Consider the following 18,073-nt stretch of genomic DNA (forward strand, 5'->3'; position numbering starts at 1 on the left):
AAAATTTTTAAAAAACTAAATTAGTAAAGTGGACAGAATATAAAATATATGATAAAAACAACTACAGACTTGAATATCGTTTATTTGTTAGTCCTTTGACAGATATACCTATTAGTTTTATTATAACTAAAACAAGACTGGCATCAAAAGGAAAAGCTATTAATTAAATAATCATGTTGCTGTGTAATGTCTTTTTTTTCCTTTAAGAGAGATGGAGACAGGTAATAATATTCGATAACTTATAAGACAAATTGGATAGATATATACAGATTTTTACCAATTTATTCTCTAAGCTTTGTTTGTTTGAATGTTCCTTATTTTAGTCATCAAAAAATACACATACAAAAGCCATATTTTGATTATTCAGTTTTAGTTTCCTGAAGCTTCTGGCTACTACTATCTGATAGAAAAAAATATTTTAAAACATAAAACTGTGAGATCATTCTCCTTTTTTCATGTCAGACAGCATTTGCAAAGGATAGAAGACATCTTACACTTTAGAATTACAAGAGTATAACCATACTTGGCACTCTTTTGCCACCTCCCCAGAAAGAGCTAATCATTTACCAACATTCTGTTCCCAAGCGAAACAATATGAAAAAGCAATTCTACTTTTAATAAATCTGTACTTTACTCTTCAAATAAAAGCTTAGTGAAGAGATTCTTTTATATTATTGTGAAATAGTTCATATAAGCACACTATCAAATAAGACATTACTAGATGACAGCATTGTACACATTGAGTCTAGATTTCATAATATGCAACTGACTTCATTTCTACATTAGTAAAGGATACTGAAAATGTCCATAGTCTATAAGAATAAGGCCTGGATACAGCAAGATGCATAACGCATTAGCAATCTGTAAACAAAAATATTGTGAGATAAGAAAGTAATCTGTTACACATTCAAGCAGAGTAAAAGCGTGGTTTTTATCTAACACATTAGCAAATGTTCCCCTTTTCCAGAGGTGTTATACTTTCTTTTTATAAAATATTCAATTTTTATAAAACAACTCTTTAGACAATGAAGTTTTCATGGAGGTGACATGGGACACTTCCATAAAAAGGAAAAAAAAAAAATCACTAAAAGGTTTTGTCAGAGGAAGTACTTCCAGATATACAAATTGGAGAAGTCAATCTAACGTTAACCTGTCTAAAATGACCAAAAATAATATTTGATAACTATGAACTGAGAATATACAACAACTTTTCAAAATGCCTTTCAGTTTGGTCAATCTCACAAGCCAGCTCAAAATTCAGCTTTACCAGCTAAGTAACAAATTCAACATGGCATGCAGTCCAGTACTACGTAAATTCCAAAATTCAGTATATCTTAGTAGTACACTAAAATAATTACTGTAAGATAAGTTGATGTTTTTGAAGTGAAAATTGATAGAAGATACAATATTCCTAATTACTCTCTTTCCAAAAGCATGGCTTCCCTAAGGTCTATACTTAATAGTTAGACTAATAAAGAATACATTTCAGAGATGAACTGTCAGGCTGCTTTAAAACCTACCTTTTTCTTAGTTGAGATGTCTTTTAAACAACAACAGTACAAAACCACTGCAGGTATGTAAATCAGCAGATCAGCAATTAAAACTGAAAACACAAGGAAATAAATTTAAACATGAGTCCATCAGGATTTACAGCTACCCATTAACTGCCTCCCTTCCTCCAACGCTGATTGAGAATTCATTAACACAAGGTTCTTGCCCCACTATGGACAAGTCCTTTACACAGTCAGCCCTTTTCAGTTCCTTCAGCCGTGACTAATTTCAACTGCTGTATTGCCAAGGAGTCTCTTAACTTTCTCTAACAAATTCACATATTTAATCAATCAGATGTATCCAACATTCTCTCTTTGTTCTGACTTGGACTTAAAAATTAAAAATATTCAAAGCAAGGAAATATTTTTTTCCTCAATCTATATACTCTAAATTTTCTAGCATAAAGAATAACTGAAATGTAGTGATGTGTAAGAAAATCTTTTTAAAATGTTAGTCTTTATTGAAAAAATATAAACTTCTGCTAATTAATGCATATAAAGAGCTTGAGAAACCCAAGTGAGGAGAAAACTGAAAAAAAATACTAAAAAAAAGAAAAGAAAAGAAAAGCAATTCATAATTTTCAACATGCAGTCCTTTAGAACAAAGAAAAATGCATACATAAGTTCTTCAGATGTATAACATAGCTGTCTAAAGAGCTTATTTTTTTCTTATACCTCATTAAGTATAGTGTTAAGAAAAAGGTAAGTGACAGTAAACTGTCTGCAATCTATCAATATGTTCAGCTCCAAATGCCACATTAAAGACGACACTGACAAACTGGAACACACCCAAAGGACTGGTCAGACAGAGACCTCAAAACCATAATCACATTCAACAAACTGCTCATCTAAGGAAAAGCTGAAGTATATAGGAATCTTTAACTTAGAGAAGAGGTGACTTCAAATTCCTGTAGGATGTTAGGGATATAAGGGATCAGACTTGTTCTCTGTAACCCTGGAAAACAGAATCTGTAATGACTGGTGCCAGTTCAATTTAGGAGGGTCATTTTTAATGATTGGAGCTCTATGAAAACAGAATAGACTGTCTCTAAAGGTTGTGAGTTCCCTGCAAGTATAGATGTTGGTTCAGAAGCCAAATTATCACATGGTGAGTATGTGGTTCAGAAAGGATTAAAGCATTGGAGGGGGAAGGGCAGTGGTGTGGGAAAGGGAAAGACGGGCAAAACAGGTTATCTCTTGGGCCTAACATTCCATGACTGGATGAATTGTAAGGAGAACAAACTCTGACTACATTTACACTAATTAAGGAAAAGGACTGAGCTGGCATTAAAGCATAAGTCATGTAAAGCTTTTAAAGAAATCTAAGCTTATTACTTTCAAACTCCTGCAACAGCACACACAGATGCTCAATAAACATTTGTTGAGTGGATTATTGAATTTAGAAACTGCACAACTACGCAGATAACAACTGCAAGGTTTGCTTTAAGAAAAAATGAAAGAGATTTAGAATTAGGATATTAAAGCACACCCTAAAAAACTAAAGATTCAATTTATAGCTATCTGACCTCAAGTAAAGCTATTTGCTTCATTTAACTGTGCCTCACTCAGTTTCCTCAGCTTAAAGTAAGAATAATAGTATTTATCTCACTTGGGTGTTCAAAGAATTAAGTCAGATAAAAAAATGTAAAGCACCCAGAATTATTCCTTTCTACTCTTTCATGTTTTAACTTACATATACATTTGGTCTTGGATCATGTATACAAATATATGTGTATGTGTAATTGCACAATTTTAAAGTCACTAAGAACAACAATAGTACCTTTACTAGTTTGTCCAAAAATTTTAAAAAATCAAATTTTACATCCAATACCTATTGCACTTTTACCTGTTGTACGCATGAAGAGCTTATGTGCCTGACTCTCAAATCCACGTGACGTATGGAGAGCAATCCAGTCTGGATTTATAAACTTTGCCCTGCAAATCAAAGCATATATACAGATATTTCATTCCTCATAACATTTAGCAATAAGGATATTTAAAGATGTATGAATTTATTAATATTTTGAGAATTGGCCATTTCTCTTATAAAGCAACAGAGTCGATGCTTAAGTTTTACTCTATTTAATCATGTGAAACTGACAAGCTATAAAAAAAGCAACTGCATTACTTATCTTCCAACAAAACTATGTAAGGTGTAACTACAAGCCCTATCTTCACAGTTCTTCCAGTGTAAAAACAATCTGGCAGGTCACATTTCATGTACTAAACACATACTTTGTAAAAAGCAATATGCTAGTGTTGATCAGAGGATCACGTTTATAACTATAATATTTTAGTTATCATAACAACTGGCTACAATGAACAGTTATAATAATCATAAATCATTACATAAAACTAAACACAATTCTTAAAGATAAATGAAATTTTAAACCATATCACAATTACCCTGAATACTGTAATGCTGTTTGAGAGTTTACTTTCAATTCAGTGAAGCTTATTTTTGCAAATATGAAATACACTCATAATGACACTGCATAACGACATTTCAATCAACAATGGACCATATGTAGGGCAATGATCCCATAAGATTACATTACCATTTTTTACTCTAGCTATGTGTTGATATGTTTAAATATACAAATACCATTGTGTTACAACTGCCTACAGTATTCAGTACAGTGACATGCTATACAGGTTTGTAGCCTAGGAACAACAGGCTATGCTATAGAGCCTAGATATAGTAGGCTATACCATTTTGCATCCTAAAGTACCCTCTATGATGTTTGCACAATGATGAAATCACCTAACCACACATTTCTCAGAATGCATCCCCATCGTGAAGTGACACACGGCTGTAAAGTTGAAATTAAACAAGGAAGATGAGTTCACGAGATATTTGAAGAGGTTCCTCAAATTTTTGCTGACACACTTCAAATCTAAGACGGAATACCACTACAGAGTAGAACTGGGTCTCTACAAAAACAGAAGTTCTTTATCTTCTGTAACTATTCAATTTCTTTAAAAGGATGAGGAATTCCCATTTTGATCTTAAATCACAAATGAAACACTATAGTTATTCTAGTTTCTAACTTGACAGATTAGTCAGTAACCATTTGGATCTATATTTTTCATTTACTTTGAGCTGTTCCAGAAAAAAAAAGTTCTTATACACAACTAACACATATTAGATATATTTTTCAGTAGTTCACACATATGGATAACATCTCTACTTCAAAACTAGTTTTTTTGCATTTCTTGAGAGATGTCCTCCAAAAAAATTATAGAAATGTTCAAACTTTGATAGTTCTTTTTTTTTTTTTTTTTTGAGATGGAGTCTCACTCTGCTGCCCAGGTTAGAGTACAGTGGCGTAATCTCAGTTCACTGCAACCTGTGCCTCCCAGGTTCAAGCGATTCTCCTGCCTCAGCCTCCCAAGTAGCTGGGACTACAGGCATGTGCTACCATGTCTGACTACTTTTTGTATTTTCAGTAGAGACGGGGTTTCACCACGTTAGCCAGGATGGTCTAAATCTCCTGACCTCGTGATCCACCCACCTCAGCCTCCCACAGTGCTGGGATAATAGGTGTGAGCCACCATTCCCGGCCGACAGTTATATCTTAAAACCCATTTGTAATATACAGTAGCAGCGGCTGGGTGCGGTGGCTCATGCCTGTAATCCCAGCACTTTGGGAGGCTGAGGCGGGCATATCACTTAAGGTCAGGAGTTTGAGACCAGCCTGGCCAACATGGTGAAACCCCGTCTCTACTAAAAATACAAAAATTAGCCGGGCGTGGTGGCGGGTGCCTATAGTCCCAGCTACTCAGGAGGCGAGGCAGGAAAACTGCTTGAGCCTGGGAGGTGGAGGTTTCAGTAAGCCAAGATTGCGCCACTGTACTCCAGCCTGGGCTATGGAGCGAGACTCTGTCTCAAAAAAAAAAAAAAAAAAAAAAAAAACAATAGCAGCTACAAGCAATCTCTCCTCTAGTCAAGAAAGACCCATCACACTGCTTCTTACTAAATCTGCCAAGGGCATAAAATTTAGAGTCACATTAAGAAAGAAAAACTTACACATATGCACATAGGAGACTATGATAAGCTGTAAGAGGTGGGTAATCCAATCCCCAGTACTGTAAATTGTTATCACTGCTGTTAAAATACCTGAAAAAAAAAGAAAGAAGAAAGCACCATTCCGTTAGTCAATATTCAAGAAGTAGACTTATAATTTAACATCATTTATTTAAGCTTAATAATGTAATTTACTAATTATTAAGCTATTAACAATTAAGCCATGTCAATAGACACAAACCAGGACTCTCCTAGGCAAACTGGGATTTACTGTCATCCTATTATTAGTAGACTTCATCAATGACTAACACTTATACAACAAAAATATGCAACAACAAAAAGAATAGGACTGTTTGTAATCAATTCAACCAACATGTAAGGAGAGCCTCGTTACATGCAAGGTTCTCTGAATTTTAGGAAGACAACTAGGTCTAACATCCACAAATTGATAGGCTCCTCTGGTTGGCCAGAATGTGAAGGAACTATACACAATTATCATGACTCAAGGAATAAAAATTAAGTTAACATAATTTCTTAATCATGTCCTTTATAACTAGGCAGCTTTTTCTTCAATTTATTTTCTCAATCATAAGAATACTTTACAACAGTGGAAGCCAAACTATATAACCTACAAATAACCATTGTTAATAAGCTTATTTCTTTTTGAGACGGAGTCTTGCTCTGTCACCCAGGCTGGAGTGCAGTGGTGCGATCTCCGCTCACTGCAACTTCCGCCTCCTGGGTTTTTTTTTTTAAAGCGATTCTTCTGCCTCAGCCTCCCAAGTAGCTTTGATTACAGGCACCCACCACCAGGCCTGGCTAATTTTTGTATTTTTAGTATAGACGGGGTTTCACCATGTTGGCCAGGCTGGTCTTGAACTCCTGACCTCAAGTGATCCACCCACCTCAGCCTCCCAAAGTGCTGGGATTACAGGTGTGAGCCACCATGCCTGGCCTAACTTATTTCAAATGGGTCACAATTCCTCACTGTCACAATCTCCTACTTTTTGAATTAAAAATATTTCTTTAAATTAGCATTCAACATGATCCCATCAAATAACCTATTAATCATCTTTGGAAGGTCTACTCTTCTTAGTGTTGGCTACATAAAACATAGGTTTGTATGGAAGAGATGGGGATTAAAATTATCAAGGCATGCTAGACAGCCAAGACATCTGTGCATAGAGTACTACAGTATGGTACAGCTGGTGGCCACTGTTCCTCCAGAAACATCCATGTGAACAATCTTGGGTTCCATGTCTGGCTGGGACTTGAAGCCAAGAAGCAGCGAGTCTAAGAATCTCTGGGTTAGTTGGAGCCCCTTTTGGCAGCTTGAATCTGGGAAACTGGGCCAGGCAAATAATGGAGACCAAAGGACCCACTTGTCTAGACAGAGATACCTGAAGACAGGCACCAATTGTGTCATTTCCAAATTCATGTTACTACATAGCATAAAGTTTTATTGTATCAGCCTTAGAGCTGTTGAAGCATTGAGTTAAACAAGTAAAGCTGTAAGGTCAGTGACTGCCACAAAGTGCTCAATAGTAGTTCCAATTGGCTGCTAGCCACAAAACAACTAAGATGGATACAGCAATGGAAAACCATCAAGTAATTCAAGAATCACATTTTGTCCAATACAACTTGATTTGGTTTTCAGCTTCTGAAAATAGACAAAACCTATTTTTTCATTTAGTTTAACCTTGAGATCCACTGGAGATGAGTAGAAGAGGCACTGACAGTAAGTTGTAAGCATGCAACGATATATACTAAAAATAAAGTGATTGGTTGGATTAGGAGGAAAAAAATCCAGGGTTTATAACAGTGCTCCCCTTTCTTATGGAAATTCATAAAGTAGAAGAAAGAGGCATAAAAGAAGATAGCTTAAAAGTGTTTCATGTAAAGCATCAAAACATATTAGTAGGAACAAAGCAATTAGTTGATACTCCTGCTTTATATACTATTTTATATATATATATATATATATATATATATATATTTTTTTTTTTTTTTTTTTTTTTTTGAGATGGAGTTTCACTCTTGTTGCCCAGGCTGGAGTCAATGGTGCAATCTCGGCTCACTGCAACCTCCGCCTCCTGTGTTCAAGCAATTCTCCTGCCTCAGCCTCCTGAGTAGCCGGGATTACAGGCATGTGCCACCATGCCCGGCTAATTTTGTATTTTTAGTAAAGATGGGGTTTCTCCATGTTGGTCAGGCTGGTCTCGAACTCCTGACCTCATGATCTGCCCGCCTTGGTCTCCCAAAGTGCTGGGATTATAAGCATGAGCCACTGCACCCGGCCTTACTTTAGATATATTAATACCTGAAAAGTTGTCTAAATACGATTTCTACATTGAAATGCATTTTCCCACTGAACATCTCAATATATATTTAGTAAGTAAAAAAAAAAAAACTGGCTGCCACACAAATTATAAAATTACATTCAGGAGTGTTACCATTAACTTTAAGATGTAGTTTTCTCTAACAACCCACAGAGTCATAATTGGTATTTTTATTTAAAGAAAAAATTTTTTAACTTGAAACAGTTTCAAAGTTACAGAAAAGTTGCAAGAACAGTTCAGAGAACTTACGTATATCAAAATGTATAAAGTTTTATAAGACAACAGACACCATTTAAAGAACAAGACAAGAACAAACAGAAAAAAGACTTCTTTTTATACACTCATACACACACACGAGGAAAATGATTAAAGGGTACAATACTGTTGTGGTAGAGAGACTTTAATGTCACCATGGAGAACACCATCTCCTGGTGTTCAGACCCCTGCATGCATACAATCCCCTCCCCTTGAGTGTAGGCAAGACCTGAGACTTGCATCTAACTAATACAATATGGTAAATGTGACAGGATATCACTCTTGTGCTTCTGTTTCACGTATACATAAGATTCTGTCTTGCTAGCATATATACCAGACAGAATGCCTCTCACTGACTTGAAAGAAGCAAGCTGGCATGTTTTAGTGCATGGCCATGTTGGAGAAGCCACATACCAACAAATGGCATGTGAGCTGTAGGAGCCAAGAGTGGCTCCCAACAAGAAACTGAAGCCCTCACTCTTGCAAATACAAGGAAACTAATTCTGCCAACAGGCTGAGGAAACTTAGACCATGGATCCTTCTCCAGTTGAGCCTCTGATAAGTCTGCAGCCCAGCTGACACCTGGATGATAGCCTTCTGAGATTCTGAGCAGAATACCTAGCTAAGCTGTGCCCAAACTCCTGATCTAAAGAAACTGCGATAATAAATGTGTGTTTAAGCAATTAGCATTTGGGGGTCATTCATCACACAGCATAGAAAATTAGTAGAACTATTTAAAAATCATACAAATCATTACAAAAATGATCATCCATTACAAATGCGGGGGAAAGAAATGAACAAGAAATTTTGAAAAGAAATGTAATTATCAATAAATATGTTAAAAGATGTTCAGGTCACAGTTACTCAAGGAAATGCCAATTTTAAAAGTCTGGTATTGTTAAATGTTGGTCAGGGTATGTAGAAAGAGATATTCTGGTGTTACTTTAGAGATTCCACATCTAGGAATCTACCTAGAAAAAATGTGCACATAAGAAAGAGATTTTATTTAATCATTCCCCTACTAAGAGACATTTACAGTGTTTCGGGTTCCTCTTCCATTGAAACACTCCAAACTCTGACGAGGGAATGGGGCAACCTATCAATAGAAAACTCAATATTAAGTTCTTGCATAAAACTCTCTGATAAAGGGCCTATATAAAAGCAGTAGCCAAAAGCAGTCAACAATATAATATGAACAGTTTATATAGCCAGTTTTTAAGAGAATAACCTACCAGCCATCTAGTAAGTCAATAAGTAATGTCATCACTGTTATCAGCATATGTTCAATAAAAATGACACAGGCATGAATTTCTGATGCTATAACCACAGCTAACATTTATTGAGAGTTCATTACATGCTAGGGACTGGCCTAAGTGCTTTACATGTATCATTTTATTCAGTCCTCACAATAACCCAGTGAAATATGTAGTCTATTATTTTCACTCTACAAGTGATAAAACTGTGGTTGAGAAAGTTAAATAATTTGCCAAAGGTCACACAGCTAATAAATAGCAGAGCTGGGATCTGAACTCAGACAGTCTGACTCTAGCACCTACACTCTTTACCACTAAGCTACTGCTATTTTATACTTCAGGTAGACTTGTATATAAAATTAAGGTTAATCACCACTGCTCAATTATGATAGAGAGCAATAGTAATTAACAAAACTTTCTATAAAGTTCTCTGAGTTCTGAGAAACAGAAGGTTTGCTATACTGTATCATAAAACCAATGAAGGGTAGAGCTGACCTCCTCCTTCATAATACAAAGAGAAAGCTACGGAAATGAGACCATATGAAAACGAATGCCTAAGCCGCACATGGTGGCTCACGCCTGTAATCTCAACACTTTGGGAGGCCAAGGTGGGTGGATCACGAGGTTAGGAGTTCAAAACCAGCCTTGCCAAAATGGTGAAACCCCGTCTCTACTAAAAACTACAAAAATTAGCCAGGCATGGTGGCAGATGCCTGTAATCCCAGCTACTTGGGAGGCTGAGGCAGGAGAATCGCTTGAACCTGGGCGGCAGAGGTTGCAGTAAGCTGAGATGGCACCACTGCACTCCAGCCTGGGCAACAGAGTGACACTCCGTCTCAAAAAAAAAAAAAAGAAAGAAAACGAACACCTAAATACTCATTCCTTCCACAAATTTTTATTGAGGGTCTACAATGTGCCATGCCCTATACTAGATGCAGGGTATTCAAAGGTGAACCAAAAGGACATCTGTGAAATTTTCAGAGTTGAAAACAAGTCCTATTATTGTAGGCTTCTCCCTTTGGTCCCCTTTTCAGCTCTGCAAATTCAGCCATCAGCTACGGCCAAAGCCCTCTTCTATTTTTATCTATAGTTACAATCATAGTGATCTTTTGCGAGAGAAACAGTGGATGAGGGAACAGGGAAGAAATGTTTTTAGCCTATGATGGTGCTTTCATAATTTATGTCCAGAGGACATATAGATATTCAGAGTTTTATCATCAACGTTCTAGTTCAGCATCATAGCCCACCTAACTAAGTATACGAACTAACTTTCAGGACTATCAAATTTCAAGACAGGCCTACAAAATGCAAGGCAATACATATGTGGCACCAGTATGCAAGAGATGAGGATGTTCAAGATGAAGAAAATAGCGTGTTGTCCTTTTAAATATTTTCAAACAATCCATATTAACTATGATAAACAAGAAAACCAAGTTAAAATTATCATACCACTGTTTGACTGGTAAATTAAAAGTAATTTCTTGCCAGTGTCTCTGGGCTTCATAATCACCGAACATAGGCGGTTTTCCAGCACCTAAGATCAAAGGTAAAAAGAGCAAAACAACAATGTACTTTAGTATATCAGTGATTTTTATTTCCTTATGAAAATTGTCTAAATTAAGGCAGTGTAGGTTACAGAAAGAACACAGGAGTTACCGAAAAAGTCAGAGAGGTAAAGTCTGAATCCTAGCACTGCTGGCACACTCCTGGAGTGACAATGGGCAAATAACTTAATCTCCCTAAACTTCAGCACATTAAAAACAGGATCAATACAACTTCCCTACTGAGGACTACTGGAATAAATAACATAATGGATATAAAATACCCAGCATAGTTCCTGGCACGCAGAAAACATTCAATAAATAGAAATTATTGTTAACATTACAATTATCCCTCAGTATCTGTGGGGGATTCATTCCAGGACCCCCCACTACCACAGATACCAAACTTCATGGATGCTCATCCCTTATATAGTATGCCATAGTATTTGCATGTAACCTCTGCTCATTCTCTTGTATACTTTAAATCATCTTTACATTACTTATAATATCTAACAATGTAAAATGCTACATAAATAGTTGTTATACTGTATTGTTTAGGAGATAATGACAAGGGGAAAAAACCTACATGTTCAGTACAGGCAAAATCATCCTTTTTTATTTCCTGAATATTTTCAATCTATGGTTGGCTGAATCCACAGATATTGAACCCATGGATACAAAGGGCTGACTGTACTTAATAATAATTATATCAAAGTTTATTTTTACTTCATAAGGCTGTCAACTATACTGCCCAATATGTATCATAAAATAGTAACACAAGTGTCTGCATTTTACAAAGGACTTTTTTTTTTTTTTGACCCAGGCTGGAGTGTGGTGGCACAATCTCGGCTCACTGCAACCTCCACCTCTGGGGTTCAAGAGGTTCTCATGATTCAGCCTCCCAAGTAGCTGTGATTACAGGCGTGTGCCACCACAACTGCCTAATTTTTGTATTTTTAGTAGAGACCAGTTTCACCATATTGGCCAGGCTGGTCTCAAACTCCTGGCATCAAGTGATCCGCCTGCCTCGACCTCCCAAAGTGCTGAGATTATTGGCGTGAGCCACCATGCCCAGCCATTACAAAGGACTTTTACAATCTATAAATAAGGTCAAGTATAGAGTCAAAAACAGACTATATGTTACAAAGACATTAATTAGATCAGGCTTTGCTGTCAAGTTGTATAAAAACTGTTGCTTTGTGGTTTATTTTAATTTCAAAATTGCAAATAAGGGATAATGGATTTCTAATAACTAACACTTGATAGTGCTTACTATATGCCAAATACAACAAACCTATGAAATAGGTATTATCTGGCCAGGTGCGGTGGCTCACACCTGTAATCCCAGCACTTTGGGAGGCCGAGGTGGGCGGATCACAAGGTCAGGAGCTCAAGACCAGCCTGACCAACATGGTGAAACCTGTCTCTACTAAAAATACAAAAATTAGCCGGGCGTGATGGCGCGCTCCTGTAATCCCAGCTACTCAGAAGGCTGAGGGAGGAGAACTGCTTGAACCCAGGAGGCGGAGGTTGCAGTGAGCCGAGATCACACCACTGTACTCCAGCCTGGGCAACAGAGCGAGACGCCATCTCAAAAGAAAAGAAAGAAAGAAATAAAAAGATATAAAGGTATCTCAATTTAGTAAAGAGTAAACACCCACTCACTATTTAACTAACAGTTGACTACAAAATTGTGAGAAGGCCCAAAGAGGTACAGTATAATCACAACTTTTTAAACTGGCATGTAAGGTAAAAATCAAATAGAGTCAAATGTACTAATTAACCCATTAGGAAGGTGTGCCATATTGAAGAACGACATATTATTGCTCACTGAAATCCAATCCAGACTTTCTCCAGTTTTAGAACGTAAAGCGTTTGTATTTAATTGTCAAATTACACCAATATTCTTTAAACGTATAATCTCTAAGAAGATATTCCCACTATGAGACAATCATGGGAAATGCAGATTAACTTTTCTATAGCATATATACTTTGAGTGATTTGCACAAGAAATTAACCATAGTATACACACACGTGTGTGTGTCTCTGTCTCTCTATATCTCTGACAGAAACATGTCTTATTAAGTTTTATAGTCTCAGAATGTAACAGCACCTAGTAGATTCTCAATGCCACCCTCATAGGTTATCAGTGAATGTTAATACAGCAAGGACATTTAAGTTCAAAAGACTCGAGTTTGTGAGTCCCTGATTTTTCACTTACTGATCTGCAACATTAATTTGTGATGGCAGACCAATTAATTTTGCCGAGGCTGCTTTAACACAGTGCCATATATGAGTTCTTACCCAAAAACATCTTTAAGTGACTATTTGGCATTTTGAAATTCAAAGTTTCTGTTCATGCTTCTTATTCCATATTTTATACATTTTTCTATCAACTCATATCCAACCTTCAAGCATCATCTGAAATCCTAAATCTTCCATGAAGCCTTCCTTCATAAATTAAAAACATATTGATCACTAATTATGGATTTCTCATAATACTTATACTTTCAGTTACCATATGTTTTATCATATGACTATACTATTTCTTAATTGCTACCGAGATAAGAATTTTATATCCTATAGGCAGAGAAACTGATTTTCCAGTGTCCAAAGGAAATATTGCTAGGCATATAGTACATTAAAAGCTTGCTTAATTAAACTGGAGAGGAAGAAAAACCTACAATAATAAAATTTTTTTAAGAAAAGAGTTCCCCAAAGAATTAATTGCATTTTTGCATGTGTATTCTTTGGCTGGGGGATGGGATGGGGGCAGGGAGGGATATAAGTTTGTATTTTAAAGAATACAACCATTGAATATGGCTTCTTTGGGGGTGGAAAGGAGTTGACTTTTCTTTTTATTTGTTTTGTTTTTGTTTTCAATCCACTGGGATAATAAAAGTCTGAGAGAATCTTAAGTAATTTCCTATACCTGAAGAAATCCAACTATCTAGATTTTCTGAAATTGCTCTAGACTTGTGGTCAATGTGGAAGAATTTATTACCATTCTCTAACAAATAGAAGAATGGATAATGACTCTCTTTAGGGTTGGGAAACAAGTTCCTATCCAGAGTCTGACCTACTTCAATAAATTCAGCTGACACTGGCTATGAAATTAGTACTTAAGTTTTTAAAACTGCTAAAGTGCCCTTAAAGCAACCCAGAAGGACAACCCAACTGTACCTATGGGAGCTTCACTTGGGAAGGGCAAAAAGGATTCCTTCCACAGTGATTAATTCTACAAATTCATTTACATAAGATTCAGAATTACATAAAGAAAACACACTAATGTATATTTACTCAGCTTCAATTCTGTCTCATTCTCAGGAAAATGGGCTTAAGCACTACTTAAACGTTCATTTTATTAATTGCTGAACTATTCATAATTATGTTTGAATTTTAAAAACAAGTGGTTTTGGCCTGACGCGGTGGCTCATGCCTGTAACGCCAGAACTTTGGGAGGCCAACACAGGCGGATCATGAGGTCAGGAGATTGAGACCATCCTGGCTAACACGGTGAAACCCCGTCTCTACTAAAAATACAAAAAATTAGCCAAGCGTGGTGGCGGGCGCTTGTAGTCCCAGCTACTCGGGAGGCTGAGGCAGGAGAATGCCGTAAACCCAGAGGCAGAGCTCTCAGTGAGCCGAGATCGCACCACTGCACTCCAGCCTGGGCGACAGAGCGAGACTCCATCTCAAAAAATAAGTAAATAAATAAAATAAAAACAGGTAGTTTTGTTGTTAACAATACCTACTAACTGCCTTTAAATTAAAATTTTAAACATTTTAGAAACGAGAATTTGGCTAAAATTTTCCATAATAAAATCTTCCTTTTGGCAGGGTATGGTGGCTCATGTCTATAATCACAGTAGTTTGGGAGGCCAAGGTGGGCAGATCACCGGAGGTCAGAAGTTCAAGACCAGCCTGACCAACTGCTGTGATTGAGCAATCACAGCACCTAGTTTTAGAGATGGTGAAACCCCATCTCTACTAAAACTACAAAAAGTAGCGGGGTGTGGTGGCACGTGCCTGTAATCCCAGCTACTTGGGAGGCTGAGGCAGAAGAATCAACTGAACCTGGGAGGCAGAGGTTGCAGTGAGCTGAGATCACGCCATTGCACTCCAGCCTGGGTGACAGAGCAAGACTCTGTCTCAAAAAAAAAAGAAAAAAAAAATCATCTTTTTATATATTCCATAGCAATGGATAGTAGAAAGAAACAAGCAGTTAAACAGAACACAGTCATACTTTAGTAATGACTGATGTGCTACAAAAACCGATTCTCTACAAAAACTGATGTGCTACAAAAACTGACTTTCTCCTCAAACAGTCAATGCAGCTTTGGGGAAAAAACGTTATTAAAATAAAATAACTCCCCAGCTCAAGTGTTGCCATTTGCCTTAAAGACGCTGGTAACACTTTGGATCAAGTATAGAGGAACTGTGAATCTCTACAAGAAACGGTAAATATGGGGAAGGGGTGGGGGGAGGGATTGCATTGGGAGTTATACCTGACGTAAATGATGAGTTGATGGGTGCTGACGAGTTGATGGGTGCAGCACACCAACATGGCACAAGTATACATATGTAACAAACCTGCATGTCATGCACATGTACCCTAGAACTTAAAGTATAATAATAATAAAAAAAAAGAGAGATCAGAATTAAAAAAAAAAAAAAAAGAAACGGTAAATAATCAATACTAAAATCAGAATTTTTCTACTCCCCATGGATTGTTTAAAAGCAATAAGCAGTATTTATTCAATATTTTTAGGTCTCTGAAAATTAATGTATATAAGCATCTCTAAAAAGGTAAGGGATAGAAATTTCAGAAAAAAATTAAATGACAATAATATACATAAGCCATTTTCCTAAATAATACATACAGTTCCAAAGGAGGAATAATGCATTGATGCTAAGCAAGCTAACCTGAGTTTCCACACTTGAGTGTGATGGAGTTCTGAACATGCAACTCCAAAATACAGCACCTTGGCATATTGAATATTTTAAGCTAAAGGAATTTGAGGAAGGGCAGGTGTAGGAAGAACTGACCATCCCCTGAGGCAGATCATAAAATCCTCATGTGAGAGGTGCCCTCCCTATCCCCAGAGAAAAGAAGCATCCTTATCTCCAAAGGTGAAAGGATACCCAAAGGAACCAACATGAACAGGCTTTACCAAGTTTCCCCAGTTTACTACTCTTGACTCATACCCTATTGCCCTATCACATTTTCTACAACTCTCCACCCTTCATCAAAGTTAGTATAAAAACATTCAGGTTTAACTGTTTCTTCAGGTCTTCATTTCCTTCTGAAGGCTTCAAACTTATATTCAACAAATGTGTATGTTTTTGTCTTGTTAATCTGTCTTTTGTTACATGGGCACAGTAGAGAACCTAGAAGGACAGAAGGAAAATGTATGTTTCCTCTCCTGTAAGTGCTTCTTAATTACAATCTTAAAACAAGATAAGCCAAAAGCAAACTAAAATAAGCATATTAAAAAAACAAACTATGACAGAGGAGGCAGAGCAGGATGGCCAAAGAGAACCCTCCGGTGACTGTCCCCCTGGCAGGAACACCAAATTCAACAACTATCCCCACAAGAAGGTAACTTCCTAAGAACCAGAAATCAGTTGAGCAATCACAGCACCTAGTTTTAACATCATATCAAGGAAAGAGGCACTGAAGAGGGTAAGAAAGACAGTATTGAATTGTCAACATCACTTCTCCTCCATTCCCCAGCAGCTGCATAGCATGAAGAGAGAATCTGTGTGTTTGGGGGAGGAAGAATGCAGTGACTGTGGGACTCTACACTGGAACTCAGTCCTGCTTGTCACAGCAGAAAGCAACACAGGGCAGAATTCAGCTGGTACCTATGGAGGGAGCATTAGGCTAGTCCTAGCCAAAAGGGAATGGTCCATCCCAGTAGTAAGAACCTGAGTTCCAGATGGGCACACCACTGTAGGCTGAAGCACTCTGGGGTCTTAAATAAACTTGAAAGGCAGTTTAGGCCACAAGGACTTCCTAGGCAAGTCCTGGTGCTGTGTTGGACTCAGAGGTAGTGGACGTGGGGTGCACATGACCTAGTTAGACACCAGCTGGGGCAGCCAGGGGAGTGCTTGCATCACCCCTCCCTCAACCCCAGGCAGCACGGCTTGCCCCTCCAGGAGAGACTCCTTCCTTCTGCTTAGGGAAAGGAGATGGGAGAGTAAAAGAGAAGTTTGTCTTGCAACTTAAATACCAGCTCTGCCACAGCAAAATAGGGTACCAGGCAGAGTTCTGACTCCCCCATTCCAGGCCCTAGCTTCAGGCCACAATGAAGCAGAGCACCAGGCAGACTCCTGGAGTCCCAGAGTCCCAGAGCTCCTGATTAAGAATCCTAACTCCAGGCCTTGGCTCCCAGACAGCATTTCTGACCCAACATAGGCTGTGGGTTGGGGAAGCTACCACCCTAAAGGAAAGGACATAAGCCTGGCTGGATTCAACACCTGCTGATGAAGAGCCCTTGGGCCTTGAGTGAACATCGGCAGGAATCAGGCAGTGACTGCTGCAGGCCTTGGGTAAGACCCAGTGCTGTGCTGGCTTCAGGTCTGGTGTAGCACAGTCCCAATGGTGATGGCCACATGGGTACTTATGTCACCCCTCCTCCAGCTTCAGTCAGCTCAACACAGAGAGAGAGACTCCATTTCTTTTGGGGGAAAGTAAGGGAAAAGAACAAGAGTCTTTGTCTGGTAATCCAAGTAATTCTCTCAGATTTGTTACCCAAGACCAACAAAGTGGTACCTCTATGAGCCTGCAAGAGTCACAGTGTTACTGGGCTTGGGTTGCCCCCTAATGCAAATATGGCTGCAGAGACCATGGATGACAATACTCAACTCCCTATGAATACTTGGAAAGCCTTCCCAAGAAGGATAGGTACAAACAAGCCCAGACTGTGAAGACTATAATAAATACCTAACTTTTCAATATCCAGATGAATATCCACAAGCATTAAGACCATCCAGAAAAACATGACCTCACCAAAGGAACTTAGTAAGGCACCAGCAACCAATCTCAGAATGACAGAGGTATGTGACCTTTCAGACAGAGCATTCAAAATAACTGTTTTGAAGA

The 18,073-nt window shown here is 37.7% G+C and overlaps 1 protein-coding gene across 2 annotated transcripts in view; it reads right to left on the reverse strand.

Annotated features, from left to right (window-relative positions):
• ALG6 (ALG6 alpha-1,3-glucosyltransferase) overlaps window positions 1-18,073 on the reverse strand; it is a 70,822-nt gene that overhangs the window by 31,330 nt on the left and 21,419 nt on the right. For both annotated transcript variants that reach the window (XM_030913146.1, XM_030913147.1), the window contains exons 3-7: window positions 10,874-10,958; window positions 5,581-5,670; window positions 3,397-3,485; window positions 1,521-1,603; window positions 797-861 (exon numbers count right to left, since the gene is read on the reverse strand). In XM_030913146.1, coding sequence (XP_030769006.1) covers window positions 797-861; window positions 1,521-1,603; window positions 3,397-3,485; window positions 5,581-5,670; window positions 10,874-10,958 — 412 coding nt within the window. The remainder of the gene's footprint in view (window positions 1-796; window positions 862-1,520; window positions 1,604-3,396; window positions 3,486-5,580; window positions 5,671-10,873; window positions 10,959-18,073) is intronic.

This window comes from Rhinopithecus roxellana, chromosome 12 (genome assembly GCF_007565055.1).
Source record: "Rhinopithecus roxellana isolate Shanxi Qingling chromosome 12, ASM756505v1, whole genome shotgun sequence".
NCBI classification, from domain to species: Eukaryota; Metazoa; Chordata; class Mammalia; order Primates; family Cercopithecidae; genus Rhinopithecus; species Rhinopithecus roxellana.